Raw genomic sequence first — 17,772 nt, forward strand, 5'->3', positions numbered from 1 at the left:
CATCTGGGCATCATCCTCCACATCACTGTTGGACTTTACAAAGCTCGTGCGTGAGTGCTAAGTCGCTTCAGTTGTGTCCAACTCTTTGTGACCCTATGGACTATAGCTCGCCAGGCACCTCTGCCTATGGAGATTCTCCAGGAAAGAATATTGGAGTGGGTTGCCATGCCCTCCTGCAGCGGATCTTCCTGACCCGGGGATCAAACCTGTGTTTCCTGTGGCTCCTGCACTGCAGGTAGATTCTATACTGCTGAGTCACCTTTACAAATCTCATCTTCTCTTATTTCAAAGGAAAATAAACTCATGGAGGTTACCTAATACCCATAGGAGATTAAGTAAGAAATCTACAAGGTATGAAAGAAAATATGAACTTAGAGTCAACCAAGCATGGACTCTTGTCATTTATTAGAGATGTAGCCCTTGGCAAATAAAGTAACCAGTGTTTTTTAGTATCCTTCATATCAAAATCTACTTGCAAGGATATATGGAATTTTATGAGATAATATATGTAAAACACCTAGAGCAAGGTGTGAGAGTAGAAACAGAACAACACTAATCATAATAGAGATTCTATCTCATTATGACTTGTTTCTCCATTGAGCAGAAATAAATGAGCTATCTTAAGGGTAGAAGTTGACACAGAGAAAGCTGTAACATCCATTTATGGTTATTTGAAAAAAATGGCATAAAAATATACACAACCCACACGTGCCACCTGTTACATTTTTACTTAAACCATGAAAAATATGTCATGGAAAGTGTGTGTGAATCCCATTAAGAAAATCTTCTATATGACAGTCTCCCTAGCTCAACTCATATGATTAGATTTTCAAAACTACTGATGCTGATTTAGTTGGTCTGGGTTATTCCTGGGCACTGGGATCTTTATAAGTTCCCGTAGAAATTTGTGTGTGCAGACCAAGTTGAGAACCTGGTGTGCAAACTGCATTCATAGAACCCTCCGTTGTTGAGAGGGAAAAGATTAGTTTTAGCAAAGGTATGTTATGTACAAAAAAAGATTACATCTTAATGACCTATGAGATGCATAACTGGTAGTGTTGTGAAATACAGAACTCACTTCAGGTAAGTCCATTTTCAATTAATTATGTACTTTAATTTTTGACATAAAAATTAAGTAAAAAAATTTTGACATAAAACAAGACTGCCTACCCACTTGAAATATTGTTACCTCTATTTCTTAAGCCTGAACCAAACTTCTAACCTTCATTATGTATCCCTAAATGGGAAATGTAAAAAAGGGAACTATTCACCAGTCCAATTAAAATGGAGCCTCACTTAATGTATTTATCAAATATCCTGAGAAATCTTTCTTAATCATGTTCCTACTTTGTCCAACTCATTCCAAACTTTTCGACATTTTCCATGTTCACCCAGCCCCACCACCATCCACCACCTGTCTAATCACAATCCCATTTTTTCTTCTCCTCACCCATCAAACTGCAGTTTCTCTCACCACAGGAGAGAACAAGGATGGCATGGAAGCTTGTGTGTGTGTGTGCGCCTTCCTATCCATGGTCCCTGTGAATTTTACTCTCAATTTTGGCTGACACTGAAATCTCCTAAAAACCATTTTAATTTTTCAAAACTACTGATGCTGATTTAGTTGGTCTGGGTTATACCTGGGCACTGGGATCTTTATAAGTTCCCACAGAAAATTTGGTGTGCAACCCAGGTTGAGAACCAGTAGATTGGAACATGGAGACATCTTCAATCCCTTTTCTTTTCCACTCTATATTTTTGCTGAAGATTTTGGTTCTCTGACTGGATTAAAAATCAACTAATTTAAAAACTGCATCTCTTAGTTCTTCCAGTCTGGGAACTCTCTCACTGAATAGATGAGGTGTGGGATCTTCATTAGATTTCTGTGTCATTGTTTCCAGAAGAGTGACATTTGTACGGTTGGCAGACAAACTCAGTACCCTGACCCTAGCCCCACGTCATACCTTCCAAATACACACTACAACCAGCAGAGGTTTCCATGGCCTGAAGAGAGCAGCTTGAATCCCAGATATGCACCTGCAGGTCCAGCCTGCATCTGACCATCCTGAGATTGGAGGTAACCATTTCTATGGACCACTCCATCAGACTAAAGAGCAAGGCCTATGAAAGGGGTCCTTCCTGCCCATCAGCAGCAAGTCAGTCAATCCTCCTCAGTTTCTGAGGATATTTTTTCTTATTTTCACTTATTATGGACTTTTAATGTTCATTTTCCTGAATTTTCCCTTAAAACTAATCTAGCCAATATGAATTTTCATATTCATTTTAGAGTCAAAAATGAGCAAAGGCCAAGGAGATATTTTAAGGTAGAGTTCACTGAGGCTCACTGTATTCGCTCGCTAGGGCTACCGTACACCAGACCACAGAGGGCCTGGCTTAACAACAGGAGTTCACTTTATCATAGTTCTAGAGGCCAGAAATGCAAGATCATGGTGTCGGCAAAGCTGACTTCTGAGGTCTCACTCATCAACTTGTAGATGGCTGTCTTCTCCCTATGTCTTCACCGCATCTTCCTTGTGTGTCTGCCTGTGTTCTAATCTCCTTATATACTAGTCATATTGGATTAGGACCCATCCTTATGACTTCATTTAACTTTAATTACTTCTTTAAAGACCCCATCTCCAGACACAGTCACATTTGGAGGGACTGAGGGTTAAGACTTCAATATTTGAATCTGGGGGGATATAACTCACCCATACAACCATGAATTTGGGGGGATATAACTCACCCATACAACCATGAAATAGAAGATTTTAATACCTTCTTGTATCCCCTCAACTGGGATTCTATCGTATGAAACCATGGCCATGATATTTAGTCTGCTTTACTTTCTCTAGCATGAAAGCTGACTTTCTGGGAATGAATAGAAAGAAAGCTCTACATAATTTTGGAATTCCATGATAAGCTAATCTAACTAAAAATATACAAAGGCTCTGAAAAAAAAAATTAGAAATATAGAATTTACCAAGTTAGGTAGTAGAAAAAGGAAAAATATAAAATAATGTAACTGATTTCATGAAAACTATATACATTGATAATCCAGGAGAGACTTGATTTTGAATTTTCAGCCTCTTGATCTTCCTAAGTTTGTTCATACTTGTCAGGATGTAGTCCTGATTTGGGGCTTAAACTGTAAGTCACCATTGTTGTTGTCATTGCTGTTTTAATCACCAAGTCTTATCTGACTCTTTTGCAAAGTTGTGGACTGTAGCCTGCCAGGCTCCTCTGTCTAAAGGATTTCCCAGGCAAGAATACTGGAGTGGGTAGCCATCTCCCTCTCCAGGGGATCTTCCCGACCCAGGGGTCGAACCTGCATCTCCTGCATTAGCAGGCAGATTCTATATCACTGAGCCACCAGGGAAGCCATGTAAGTTACCATATAACTGTCTTAATTTGCCTATTTTGCTAAATTGTTTGTTTCTGCAAGGAGACTATTCCTATACCCTCATCGGTACAGAGGACTTCAATCTGAACTCATCAATTGCCTACTGCTGAACAGTACTTGTGTGGTGCTCAATATATGGACTTTTTCCAATCCCTTTCTTAAGGTGACTCACCCAAGAGTTCCTTGTGGAAAATTTGCACATCTGAATATCCTGCCTGAGGCCCTCAGTCCATTCAGATTAAAATTATGGTTCAAAGACAGGAACCTACCTTGAGGTTTGGACTTAGTCAGCTTGCCACAGGGCTTGGAGATGGTGACTGTCTTCTGGCAGTCGGCGTTGTGGAGGGCTCGCTTCAGGCTCCCAGTTCTGGTCTTCAGAGCCGTGTTCAGATCACATTCTCCCCAGGCCTGGAACTGGTATTTGCACTCCGCTGGAGGCAGGGTAGGACCAAACAGAAATCTCTGAGTTCCTCTTGGAGTACCATGAAAACAGACACTTCTGGTTTCAATTTTCTGTAGTGAGGTTAATTGTTGGTTCACATGCAGTTGTGAAAAATAATACAGTGAGATCCCGTATACCCTACACCCAGTTTCCCTCAGTGGTGATATCCTGCATAGCTATAGCACCACCGGGAACTTGACATGGACAGAGTCCAGAGAATTTATTTAGGTTTCCCCAGTTTCACATGCTGTCACTTGTTTATATGGTATGTGGACACTGACTTCCGTGTGACTTTATCACAGGTATAGATAAGAGCGAACACCCCCATCAATAACATTCAAACAACTTCTAACACAAAGGTCCCTCGGGTTATCCTTTTATAGTCACAGCTTAGCATCCTTCTTCCTTTCTTACCTCTGCCTCTATAACTGTGTCATTTTAAGAACACTATGTAAACGGAATCATACAGTTTGTAATGTTTTAAGATTGGCTTTTTCACTCGGCAAAATTTCCGGGAGGTCCATCCAAGCTGTATGAATCAATAGTCTGTTCCTTTATTGCCAAGGAGTACTCCGTGGTATGCATGTACCCAAGTTTGTTTAACCATTCACCAGCTGAAGGATATCTGGGTGGTTTCCAGCTTTTGGCTGTAACAACTAAATCTGCTATACAAATTCATGTATAGATTTTTATAGGAACATAAGTTTCCATTTCTCTAGGATAAATGCCTAAGAGTGAAATCACTGCACTGTGTAGCAAACTCAAGTTTCATTTGGTGAAAAACTGCCATGTTCTTTTCCAGTGTGGCTCTCTAGTCTGTATTCCCATCACCAATGTGTGAGTGATCTAGTTTCTCCTGTATCCTTGCTAGCATTTGATGTTATTTCTGATTTTAGCCATTCTTTTGGTGTATGGTATACAGTGATGCCTCATTGGTTTTCATTTTTATTTTCATCACAGAGAAAAGATGCTGAACGTCCTGTCACGTGTTTGTTTGCTACCTAGGTATCCTCTTTGGTAAAATGATTGTTTATGTCTTCTGCCCAATTTCTAATTGGATTGCTAGTTTTGAGAGCTCTTTATATATTCTAGATATTTATATATAAAAAACCTTTAAAACACATTTTTAAGACATTTTATGTACAGATCTTTAGAGTAGTTATCTTTAGAGTAGTTATACACAATTTAAGATCAAACATATGTGAATTTCGCTATGCCTTTATAGAATTTACCTCCACTTATATAAAGTTATAACCCCAAAGGTTATAGAGAATGAAAAAGATGTAGTGTATGTATTCATTACCCTTCTCCACTGTCCAGTAGGCCAAAACACATTTCTGTAAGAAAGAAGTAAGTGAGAATACTTGGGGCACTGTGTCTCACTATGATAAGAAAGACAAGTCTAGAACGTGGGAAAAAAAAAAAAACAGGCAATTTTGGTGTTCAATGGTGGGTTTCAGGTCAAAAGTGTTGAAAGATTCCTTCTCAGATTGGGAGATGAGGTCAACATGAAACTGGCAATAGTTACTGAGCTAAAATCTGTGAACAGTGGCTCAGAGCAGTCTAACTGGGTTTGGTGAGTAAAGCTATAAACCAGTGGGGAGAGTGGGGAGGGAGCAAAAGAGAGCGAGAGAAGGCCCAGAAGTAACAGAGAGAGAGAGATCTGGAGAAGGAGAAGATTAAGTAAGACAAGAGGAAGGGAAGATAAAAGGAATCTAGAAATAGAAGGAAAGAGCACACTGTTAAGAGGGACTGAGGGCCTGTTTTCTGACCCTGTTGCTAAGGCAGTGGTCTCAGGCAGGGACTATCTGACCCTCCGCCCCCGCCCCAAAAGGAAACGTGCATCTAGAGACGCAGTCACAGTTGCAGCTGTCATAGTTGGTGAGGTGGGGAGTGCTACCAGAAACTAGTGGGTAAAACTCAGAAATGCAGCTAAATATCCTACGATGCACAGAGCAGCCCTCCCTCCAGGACAAAAAAACTACCTGGTTCCAGATTCTAGCAGTGCAGAAAACGAGGGACCTGAGGTTGGGCAAGATGCCAGGTTATCTTGATTTTAAAATAGAGTCAACCTCAAAAACATACTTGATGGAAGAGTGCAAGAATGGTCTCAGGGTGGAAGGGTGGGACTCACCTCCAAACTGCTTTTTCCAGTTGCAGGGGATCTTACACCTCTGGGTCTTCATGGTCTGTTTACACTCAGCTCCCGTGCGGGTGCCCTCGCGGGTGCCCAGCCCACAGTCCCCGCTGGTGGGCACACACACACTCCACTGCCACTCTCCACAGTCAGACTTCTTCACCTTCTTCTCTGGAGGGGAGGGAGGAAAATGATCAACGTCCAGAAAGCGCTTCAACTCCTGGATAAAACCGAGTTCCTTCCTGAGCTCCTGAACTGCATGGTCTGTGATTTTACCTCTCCCTTCAGTGTCTAGGAAAGAGGAGGAACCTGCCAAGTGTTAGCTGAATGGTTGACTCAACCAGTGACCAAGAGAGGGGAGAAAGAAAACTAGGGAGCTAGCACTAATATTTATTTAATTCTTACTATGTGCCAGGGACTGCGCTAAGTGATTTACTGATACCTCCTTTTGGAAGCAAATGTTTCTGAAAAAGAGAAGATGATCAAAGGCAAGTTAAATCTAAAAAATAGGAAAATAGTCTATGAAAATTAACAGTTGTCAGATTAGTCATTCCAGTGTATGTCAATGCTCCTTTCTCTGTCTTATAGATGGAGTAGTGGCTGTGGTTTAGTTACTAAGTTGTGTCCGACTCTTGCAACCCCACGGGCTGTAGCCTGCCAGGCTTCTCTGTCTATGGGATTCTCCAGGCAGGAATACTGGAGTGGGTTGCCATTCCCTTCTCCAGGGGATCTTCCTGACCCAGAGATCAAAACCAGGTCTCCTGTATTGCAGGCAGATTCTTTACCAACTGAGCTATGAGGGAAGCCCAAAGATGGAGTAACATAAACTAAATGTGGTGGACCACAGATGTAACAGACTCTCAGTTCCACAGCCAACTTATGACATTGCAAGTGACATAGAAAAGGTGCTTTATTCTTGCTAAGATTCAGTTTCCTCCTTTGTTAATGAGATAAAACAAAATTTGCTTCCAGGACTCTTTTCAAAGAAGACTACCAACATATGTAAACACTTGATTGCCGATCAATTTTCTGTATACTGTGTTGCTGCTGCTGCTAAGTCACTTCAGTCATGTCCGACTCTCTGTGACCCCACAGACGGCAGCCCACCAGGCTCCCCCATCCCTGGGATTCTCCAGGCAAGAACACTGGAGTGGGTTGCCATTTCCTTCTCCAATGCATGAAAGTGAAAAGTGAAAGGGAAGTCGCTCAGTCATGTCCGACTCTTAGCGACCCCATGGACTGCAGCCCACCAGGCTCCTCCATCCATGGGATTTTCCAGGCAAGAGTACTGGAGTGGGGTGCCATTGCCTTCTCCATCTGTATGCTGTAGCTGTTAATAATTATTACTTCAATTAATAGTCAATGGTCACCATCTATATTTCAGGACTTAGAGTGGGGGGATGGAATAAGAGGAGATGTCACTTAGGTGTTCCTCTAAATACTTGGAAGAAAGGGAAAGAAGGAAAAAAGAGAGGGAAGGAAGGAGAGAAGACAAAAAGCAAGTAGCTGGGTTATATAGACATTAATCAATGAAGACTTTTGTTCACAACCACATCACTCACCTGGTTTCTCTTTCTTTCCTGCTTCAGCCGTGTCCACAACTGCCAAGATGAAAATAAATGCCAAGAAGGCAGCTGCAAATTTTCGACGTTGCTGCAGGTACTGTGGAGTCTGCATTCTAAGAATAAACAGAGAAATGGAGAAGCTGGTGTCAACTTAAGTCAAAGAAAGCTTGCTGAACTCCTTGATGAAGGACTCCAGTTTCCATTTCTGAAATATCAGATTTTAGGAAGATTTATATCAATTATATGGAGCAGAGTTCAATCTTTTCTCCAACAGCCACTGCAGTAAGTGCTCTTCTGCAATCAGTCATGTATTCATTGATAAAATACAACAGTCCTTCACATAAGACTTCACACACAACCATTTGCTAAGTATGACCCAAGAGCAATGGAAGCAAAAGAATTTTGATGGCATGCATTGGAACAGGCTCCTACAGTAAGTCCTACTGATAGTGATACTTGGTAATGGCAATGGCTATAGCTATCCTTATAACTCCTGAAGATTCCTAAAAACAACCATGATGTTTTCGTCCATGCGTATAATGTGAGTGGACACATGAATAGATTATCTGTGCAAGTATATGTTTGCTGTTATCTTCAGATGCATCGGTAATGATCAACATCTCTCATTTTATCATTTCTATGATCACGATTACCTTATCATCATAGTTCTGTTATTCATTGGTCCACTGAAAAGTGAAGCCCAAAACAGAAGGAGAGCTAGCACACCTTCAATATACAGCAAAAACACTTCTAAGCTCACATGTACTGAAAATCTTCCAAATTCGAGAATGGAGTAAAGGGTTTACATTTACTCATAATTTGAAATCTCCACATTAGATATCAATAGAAAATCCCAGGATAACTTTAGCAAGACTCCCCTAGAACTTGAAGTCACTTGTGACAGCATAGTGTCAATATGATCGCCTTGCCAAGCGTACTGGGGAAGGCGCCAGGACAGCCCACTTCTTGAAGCTAGACCAAGTCATTGGCTGCAGCAACTCACCTGGTAGTCATTGATCTCCATCTAGTATGTTCATGATATTTTATGCCTCATATAAAAAAGATAGTAATGACATACGCTCATTAACTCAGAATTTTTCTTCCAGAAGTATAGATTGTTTACATGATTTTACATTCTCATGAATGTAAACAATAAAACCTCACATATATAAGAGACTGAGATCACTCTGTTCTGTAATTTGCTTTCCTCATTCAAGCCTATCTATAAAATGATATCCTTGTCAGTGAATTTTTCTCCCTTTCTGTGACACTGGAAATGCCCATTTTATTGTTTTTTAATTGATGACTTTGGATTCCATTGTATGGATGAAGCATATTTCATCAGCTAAAGTTAATATTATGGTCATTTGGTCCTTTCCTGAATCATAAGTCCTACTTAGCAACTCAGCATCTCCATCACTTTCTAAAATCTAAAATTACATGCTTTTTTTCTTTCTCTAAATGTATCTTTTTTTTTTTTTTTTTAAGAAAGTGAAGAACTAAAGAGCCTCTTGATGAGAGTGAAAGAGGAGAGTGAAAAAGTTGGCTTAAAGCTCAACATTCAGAAAACTAAGATCATGGCATCTGGTCCCATCACTTCATGGAAAATAGATGGGGAAACAGTGGAAATAGTGGCAGACTTTATTTTTGGGGGCTCCAAAATCACTGCAGATGGTGACTACAGCCATGAAATTGAAAGGTGCTTACTCCTTAGAAGAAAAGTTATGACCAACCTAGAGAGCATATTAAAAAGCAGACATTACTTTGCCAACAAAGGTCCATCTAGTCAAAGCTATGGTTTTTCCAGTAGTCATGTATGGATGTGAGAGTTGGAATATAAACAAAGCTGAGTGTCAAAGAATTGATGCTTTTGAACTGTGGTGTTGGAGAAGAGTCCCATTTACTGCAAGGAGATTCAACCAGTCCATCCTAGAGGAAGTCAGTTCTGAATATTCGTTGGAAGGACTGATGTTGAAGCTGAAACTCCAATACTTTGGCCACCTGATGTGAAGAGCTGACTCATTTGAAAAGACCCTGATGCTGGGAAAGATTGAAGGCAGGAGGAGAAGGGGACGATGGAGGATGAGATGGTTGGATGGCATCACCAACTCAATGGACATGAATTTGAGTAAACTCCGGGAGTTTATGGACAGGGAGGCCTGGCGTGCTGCAGTCCATGGGGTGGTAAAGAGTCGGATACGACTGAGTGACTGAATTGAATGTCAATTTTTATAATTATATTTCACTGATGATCAAACAGAAAAGTTGTTACTGATTATGACACTTGTCCTATGACTTTCATTGGATATGAATTGTCTGAGAATTGAGTCTAGACATATTGGTTGGCAAGTACTCTCAGAGCTGAGTACCCTGGTGCATCTACACAATACATTTAATACATATCCACATAGCAACTATAATTATGAGATGTAACATGAAGGTCTTCTGGTGTTTTCTCCAAAGGCAGTCCAAGAACATACTCTCAGTGACTAACCACTTTGGAGGTGGAAACTTCTCATTTGAGTCTTCTTAGAGGGTAAGTTAACTTTTAAATTTTAATGCATTTCTTTCTATGTTGTAATACACATTTTGTTTTACAATTACCTATGACTACTTGAAATTAGATTGTGAATTAGATTATTGTATTGTTGTTGTTGTTGTTCAGTCTCTAAGTTGTATCCTACTCTTTGTGACCCCATGGTCTGCAGTGTACCAGGCTTTGCTGTCCTTCACTATCTCCCGGAGCTTGCTCAAACTCATATCCTTTGAGTCAGTGATGCCATCCAACCATCTCATCCTCTGCCGCCCCCTTCTCCTCCTGCCTTCATTCTTTCCCAGCATCAAGGTCTTTTCCAGTGAGTTGGCTCTTTGCATCAGGTAGCCAAAGTATTGGAGATTCAGCTTCAGCATCAGTCCTTCCAATGAATATTCAGGGTCGATCTCCTTTAGAATTGAATGGTTTGATCTCCTTGCGGTCCAAGGGACTCTCAAGAGTCTTCTCCAGCACCCCAATTCAAAAATATCAATTCTTCGGCACTCAGCCTTCTTTATGGTTAACTTTCACATCCATACATGATACTGGAAAAACTATAGTTTTGACTATATGGACCTTTGTTGGCAAAGTGATGTCTCTGCTTTTTAATGTGCTGCCCAGGTTTGTCATAGCTTTTCTTTCAAGGAGCAAGTGTCATTTAATTTCATGGGTGCAGTCACCATCTGCAGTAATTTTGCAGCCCCAAAAAATAAAATTGTTCACTGCTTCCACTTTTTCCCATCTATTTGCTATGAAGTGATGGGACCAGATGCCATGATCTTGGCTTTTTTGAATGTTGAGTTTTAAGCCAGATTTTTCACTCTCCTCTTTCACCGTCATCAAGAGGTTCTTTAGTTAGAGTGGAATCAAGGTTGCTGGGAGAAATATCAACAACCTCAGATATGCAGATGATAACCTCTCTAATGGCAGGAAAGTGAGAATTCAGAAATTTCCATCGTGAGAGCACAGCTATTGAGAGAATTTTCTGACCAAGCAAAAGAGTGATGCTTGAAGAGCCATGTATCACACACAGTGAAAAGAGGGGTCACTGAGAAAATACGGCCACTTAGCAGAAATAGAACTCTTCCATAAATAACACACACAGAGAGTCATTAATAGAAAGATACTCTTGCTGGCTATTTTAACCTCAGCATTTCTAGTCTGATATTGCTAACCTTACTTTTATAATCATTTTCAAAAAGCTTTCTCTCAGTCAAGTTAAAGTCACTTAATTTCAAAAGAAACATCCCACAGGGGCCCGAATTTCCTGAACAATGTTTCTGAAATCATAGAATCATCTATTAAATAGGGATCTTAACTGTAGTGGTAGCGGAGAGGAAGAAATGAGAGAGGAACTGGGATGAGCGTTAGAGTTAATAGAATAGAGTAAACTCTGTTTATATTGTTTCCCCTATGAAGTCAGAAAAACTTGGAATCTTAATTAGTGGGCAAATGGTTAATTTCAGCTTTTAGATGTTCAAAAGAAAATGCACACAATTCCACATGCACAGGGAAAATGTGTAAAATTTGTGATCAGCAATAGGTTTGAGTTTTCAACTTATCTTTTCCCCTACCTCCTGTTTTGCCTGCCATTCTGCTTAAGCCTCTGTTTTGGTAGCTTTAGATTCTTCTGGGTAGAGCAAAGGAAACAATTATTTTTAAAAAGAGAGTAAAGGAGTTTAGGAAAGAGATGAGTCAAATTATAAAAAAAAAAAGCAAGTAGCATGCTGGTGCCTTGTGGTGTTAAGAACTTGAGTAACCGAACGTGTGTAGATAAGAGTTTCCCTTGCTTGTAGTATTTGTTGGCTGTTTATTTGTCCTTAGCATCAGACAAAGGCAGAAGTATCTCCATATGGTGTATCCCTGCCACTCTCCAACACATGCTAGATGAGCACAGAGGGAAGAACACAGACTTAAGAAAGTGGTCAGGGTCGGGACTTACTTTTCAAACGGAGGGAATTAAAACAATGGCAGAATAAGCCCTGCTGAGTCAGCTCAGTTCTTTTGAATAATTTACTTATTTTAACTCCTCCTGCTGCCAACTTTTGCTGTCCTTACTCTGACAGACTTAATTTCATGGGGCTTACCAAGTTAACAGGAAGACTACCCTAGATGCCTGGTGTCTGGAAATTACTGTTGCATTATCTCAATTGCTAATAAGTATGAATGAAGCTCACGGGTGAAACGAAATCAGTTAAAGAAACCAGCTAGGGGGGAAAGTGTTAATAGATTAAATCCCGGTTACTTCTGTAGAAAAATCGCTGATGAGAAGGAAAAGTATTAGTATTTTAATAGGATCTAAAATTTTAAAGATGATTAACATCTGGTATAAACATAATACAAGGATGCTGGAATCTGTCTCTTAGTGATTTGTTTGGAATGACTAATATAGGATTTAGAGGCAGAAGCTTTGGCTTAAACTTCAGCTCTACCATATAATTTTTGGAATGTTCTTGGGCAAATCACAACCATTTAAACTGCTGTTTTGACATCTACAAAGTGGGTGTGATTATAATAACTTGAGAGGTTTGTTGTGGAAATGCAGGATGTAAACTCAGAGCTACCACAGAATATCGAGAAATATTTGTTGTGGAAACATAAGATGTAGACATAGAGCTAACCCAGATTATTAAGAAACATATTATTAGTTGCTGAATAAAGTTAGTTCACCCCTATACTCATATTACTTATTAAAAGGAAGTACTCCTTTTTATTAAGAAATAACGAGCATGACACTTTTAGCTGTCTAATCTTATCTAAAATCAAAGGATAAAAATTAAAAAAGAAACAGAGAGATATGATTTAATTAATCCAACTAAAGACTTGTTCAGCTTTATTAGGATACAAATTTATTCAGGCTTTTGACTTCTTAAAAGGTTAAAATAAACCCAAGGACCTTTACCCCCAGTATTTCTTTGGAGTTCACTAAAGTATAGAGGCTCCATGTTGAGAACTAATGAAACTGATATGCAAATACTTTGCAACTGCATATTATGGCTCTTGTGTGATGAAACTATTCTACTGCCCTCCTTTTGTTTCAAATACCTGAAATAGGGCCCCAGCACAAAGTTGCCACTCAGTAAATTTTTGCTAGCAAAAAAAATATAGCAAAAAAAATATGGCATCAAATAGAAGAACTAGTATTCATGCTAAAATGATGCCTCAGCTCTTTGTCTATGCCATGGATATAAGATTCACTGAAAAACCTGAGCTAGAAGCAACCAGAATCTAAAGCAGTTTCATACATACAAGAGCAGTCTATGAAAGATTTGTAATACATCAAATATTACACATCATCAAACCTTTCTAGATATTTTGCGATCTATCTTTCTAAAGCTCTGTGAAATAGTAATTTTTTTTTCCTTTTTATAGGCCACTTTTATTTTCACTAACCCTTCTTCAAGTCATAATCCTCGAATTGATTTATTTTCAAATGGTTGATCATTGCCTTAGATTCCTAAAGTCTCATATAAATAACTGTTAGGTTTACAATGGAATCTTTTGCTAAACCAGCCTTTCATTTTGACCTTGTTAAGCTGCCTTATTTAAACACTAAGCCTTGAAAAGAATGTGTCCCAAGCACGTGTGTTCATGACCTCGGATACACTCTACTCACAGCCCATAAATGAATTCAACAGTGTTCCATCTTTGATTTTAACTAAGTACATATCAATTAGATTGATAGTATGACATTGTTTAATTTTGTATAACACAATAAAAATGGGTAGCTTCCAGGCTGAAATATTTTCACAGCATAGTGGCACCTGCTAGAGAAATGTGATATTTTAGGGCATTTTCTTTAGATATTTATTCACCAATTTTGGGGGTACCTACTGAGGGCTGGATGTCTACTTAGGCATAAGAACATGATAAAAGAATATGATTCAGCCCTCCCCCGAAGGAATTCTGTGTAACTGGGGGAAAAAATGTGAGAAATGAGTGAGATGATTCACTACGGTAAATATCATGAAGCACTTATACACACAGTTCTATTTGAGTACCTAGGCTCAAGTGATAATTTTGCTTAGCAAGGGTGAGTGAGGTAGAGGGTTGTGGTATATTTTATCAGATTAAAAAAAAATAGTTGAAGTCTTCTAAATAAAGAAATGAGGGAAGGAAGGGAACTTCAGGCAAACGGGATCAAATAAATGAATGTGTGGAGATGATGTATATAATATACTCAGTGATAGAATGTGATTAGAATAGAGTGTACAGTACCAAGTAACAGTGGGTGGAACTCAAAAGGAGGAAGAGGAAATGAGTTAATCGTGAAAATTGTGAGGGAGAAAGACAGACAGAGTTATTAACTGCTCAGGAAAAGAGAAGCAAGGGGAAGTCAGGGAGAGAGGAATGTTGTATGCTGTGCTAAATCACTTCAGTCGTGTCCAAGTCTTTGTGACCCCATGGACTGTAGCCCACTTCCTCTGTCCATGGGATTCTCCAAGCAAGAATACTGGAGTGGTTTGCCATGCCCTTCTCCAAGGGATCTTCTCAACTCAGCGATGAAACCCTCGTCTCTTATGTCTCCTGCATTGGCAGGTTAGTTCTTTATCACTAGCGCCATCTGGGAAGCCCGCATGCTGTATAGTGAAGTGAAGTCGCTCAGTCGTGTCTGACTCATAGCGACCCCATGGCCTGCAGCCTACAAGCCTCCTCCATCCATGGGATTTTCCAGGCAAGAGTACTGGAGTGGGTTGCCATTTCCTTCGTATGCTGTATAAACATGACTAAAACACTAAGTTACCACAAAGGGGCAGTCACCATACTCAACCGTTCATCTCGACATCCTTTATGTAGTATGTTTGTTTCTCTTTTGGCTTTCTTATTATTTTTGTTTACCCATGTTGTGGATATTCTGTGTACTTTGATTCATTTCGAGGTATTTATTACCAAAGTACTTATAATACTTATAATACTTGGGAGTCAGGAACAAGCTCCAAGACTCAAAAACTTCACACACACATACATTAAAAAATCTCTTCTGATTTTCATTAGAAAAATAAAGTTAGGCTAAACAATGATTTTTAGAGAACTGGTGTTTCCAAGGACTGCTGCCAGGAGTGAAAGAAACCTGAGATAGTATTGACGGTCACACCGTATCTCCCACCCTTATCTCAGCTTCACCTGGAGACGCTCCTCTTTCAGGACTTTCCTTGTAAGATTTCATTTGTCAAGAAAGAAAAATGTATTTATTTTTTAAAACCTGATACTACTATTTGTTCTTTTTTTAAGTAATTTTATTTATTTATTTATTTTTGGCTTCACACAGCCTTTCTCTCGTTGCAGTATGCAGGCTTCTCATTGCAGTGGCTTCTCTCGTTGCAGAGCATGGGCTCTAGGGTGTAGGGGCTTCAGTCACTGTTGTGCACAGGTTTAGTTGCCCTGCAGCATGTGGAATCTTCCTGGACCAGTGATCAAACTCATGTCCCCTGCATTGGTAGGTAGCTTCTCAACCAGTGGACCACCAGGGAAATCCAGAAAAACTATATTTAAGAGTCACTGGTCTGGCCAACCTTAAGGTCAGTAGGGGATATGATGTTACAAAACAATATTTTTTTCAAAAGTAGAAATGCAAAAATGTCTCAAGTAGTTAATATGAAATATATTTGAGTAGGAAAAATGCTTTGTTTTTGGTAGCAAAAATAGGAACTTTACAAGTGTATATTTTAACTATCCCATACTTTAATGTTTGACATGATTGTCTTCTTATCAAGGATCAAACACACAGTATAATAAGTATGACTACAATTGTGAGGAAAATGAGACAGTAAATCATAAAGCATTAAAAACTAATTTTTTTAATATATGGAAAAAGAAGAGGATTTGGAGCCAGCCAGATTTCTTCCATATAAGCTTTGTCACTTATTATATCTGTGGTGTGAAAAAAGCAGTCACTCCCTTTTATTCTCAGTAACCTCTGTGGTAAAGAAATTTAAAGTTTTATCATGCAGGCTGATAGTTTTTTTAAAGACTACAATGAGATAACAGATATAAAATACCTGGCACCTTGACAGGCACACGTTAGGTGCTCCATCAGTAGTGACCCCTGTAGCTCTTAGAGAAAGAAAGTGGGGGGTGGAAGCCCCCAGATATAGGTTCATTAAAGACGGTGGCAATACCTCCTTTCAAAGTAGTTTGAATTTTGATAAGTAAATCTGGAATGAAAAGCATTTCCAATGGAAGAAACATAATCCCTGATGACTCAGCAGTAAAGAATTGGCCTGTAATTCAGGAGACGAGGGCCTGATCCCTAGGTTGGGAAGATCCCCTGGAGAAGGAAATGGCAACCCACTCCAGTATTCTTGCCTGGGAAATCCCATGGATGAGGAGACTGGAGGGCTACAGTCCATGGAGTCACAAAGAGTTGGAGACAACTGAGCGACTAAACAATAATAGAAAAATGGAAGAAATTTTAAGGTGAGAAATCACAAGACTAATTTGAAGTAAATAGTTTGGTTTGATGGTAGAAGAAAAAAGTGTGATATTGAAAAGTTGGAGCCATAGCAGGCAGACCATTGAAATCATAATTATTATCAGTGAATATTTAGTAACCACATACTATGTGAAAAATAATAGGCTAGGTTATAAGGGAGACACAGATATGAATTATATTTGATCTCACAAACTCTCCAAATGACAAATGCTTTATGGAGCCAAAGACACACCAAGAGTATATGCCATCTTTTTTGGTGGAAGATATAAAAATGCTGCAACTAAAACAAATGTATTTTTGATGAAAGAAATGTCTAATATTCTTTCTAAGATTTCTTCTGCAAAGTTTAAAGAGTATCAATTTTAAGCCGTAAAAATCAAAAGAAAGCTGTGGGTACTGGCAAACTTAATTAGTTTCTCAAAGCAAGAGTCAATAGTGTTAACAAATCATGGATAAATGCCCCATGTTGACTGAAGACACAGTCCATACTCCTTCAGCCTAGCTCAGTAAGAAACCATATTTAAAAAAATATATGGTTTTTAACATCAAATGAAAACATATTTCCTTCAAGATTACCACATTCTCATACTCTTGTAAACAACTGGATACAGTTTTATCAACTACTGAGTTCAAATGGCATCTTATTAATAACTAGTAGCTTTATTTGTCAAGATTACCACATTCTCATACTCTTGTAAACAACTGGATACAGTTTTATCAACTACTGAGTTCAAATGGCATCTTATTAATAACTAGTAGCTTTATTTGTTGAGATGAAGTGACCCAATCAAAAATATAATTAACAAAACAGCATGCAAATTTTCATGTTCACTAACACACTGCTCGAAGGACATGAGTTTGAGCAAGCTCCGGAAGTTGGACGGGGAGGCCTGGTGTGCTGTAGTCCATGGGGTCACAAAGAGTCAGACACGACTGAGTGACTGAACTGAACTGAACATTCTGCTAAGCATTAGGAGAGTATTTCACATCATTTTGTATTGTGGGGGGCACTAAAGAATAAATATTTTATGGCTGTGTGAGGCAGAGACTTAGTAGAAGAGCAATCAGGATCAACTCAGAGAAGAAGTTCTACATCTGCCACAAAGGTCAGACAAGTAATGAAAGCGTCACACCCAGCAAGTGAGAATTTCTTTTTTCTTTTTTTTTTTTTGAGAATTTTGAAAAGGGATCTAAATTTGTTGATTGGTCTGTTGCAGACTAAACTTGGACCAGAAAAGGAACTGAGTATTACTTTTTGA

At 39.2% G+C, this 17,772-nt stretch overlaps 1 protein-coding gene across 6 annotated transcripts in view; it reads right to left on the bottom strand.

The window, feature by feature from the left end:
* Positions 1-17,772, bottom strand: part of PTN (pleiotrophin) — a 116,229-nt gene that overhangs the window by 34,775 nt on the left and 63,682 nt on the right. For all 6 annotated transcript variants that reach the window (XM_043463808.1, XM_043463804.1, XM_043463807.1 and 3 more), the window contains exons 2-4: positions 7,545-7,660; positions 5,980-6,153; positions 3,673-3,834 (exon numbers count right to left, since the gene is read on the bottom strand). In XM_043463808.1, coding sequence (XP_043319743.1) covers positions 3,673-3,834; positions 5,980-6,153; positions 7,545-7,659 — 451 coding nt within the window. In that variant the 5' untranslated portion in view covers position 7,660. The remainder of the gene's footprint in view (positions 1-3,672; positions 3,835-5,979; positions 6,154-7,544; positions 7,661-17,772) is intronic.

This window comes from Cervus canadensis, chromosome 3, assembly GCF_019320065.1.
Source record: "Cervus canadensis isolate Bull #8, Minnesota chromosome 3, ASM1932006v1, whole genome shotgun sequence".
Classification (NCBI taxonomy): domain Eukaryota; kingdom Metazoa; phylum Chordata; class Mammalia; order Artiodactyla; family Cervidae; genus Cervus; species Cervus canadensis.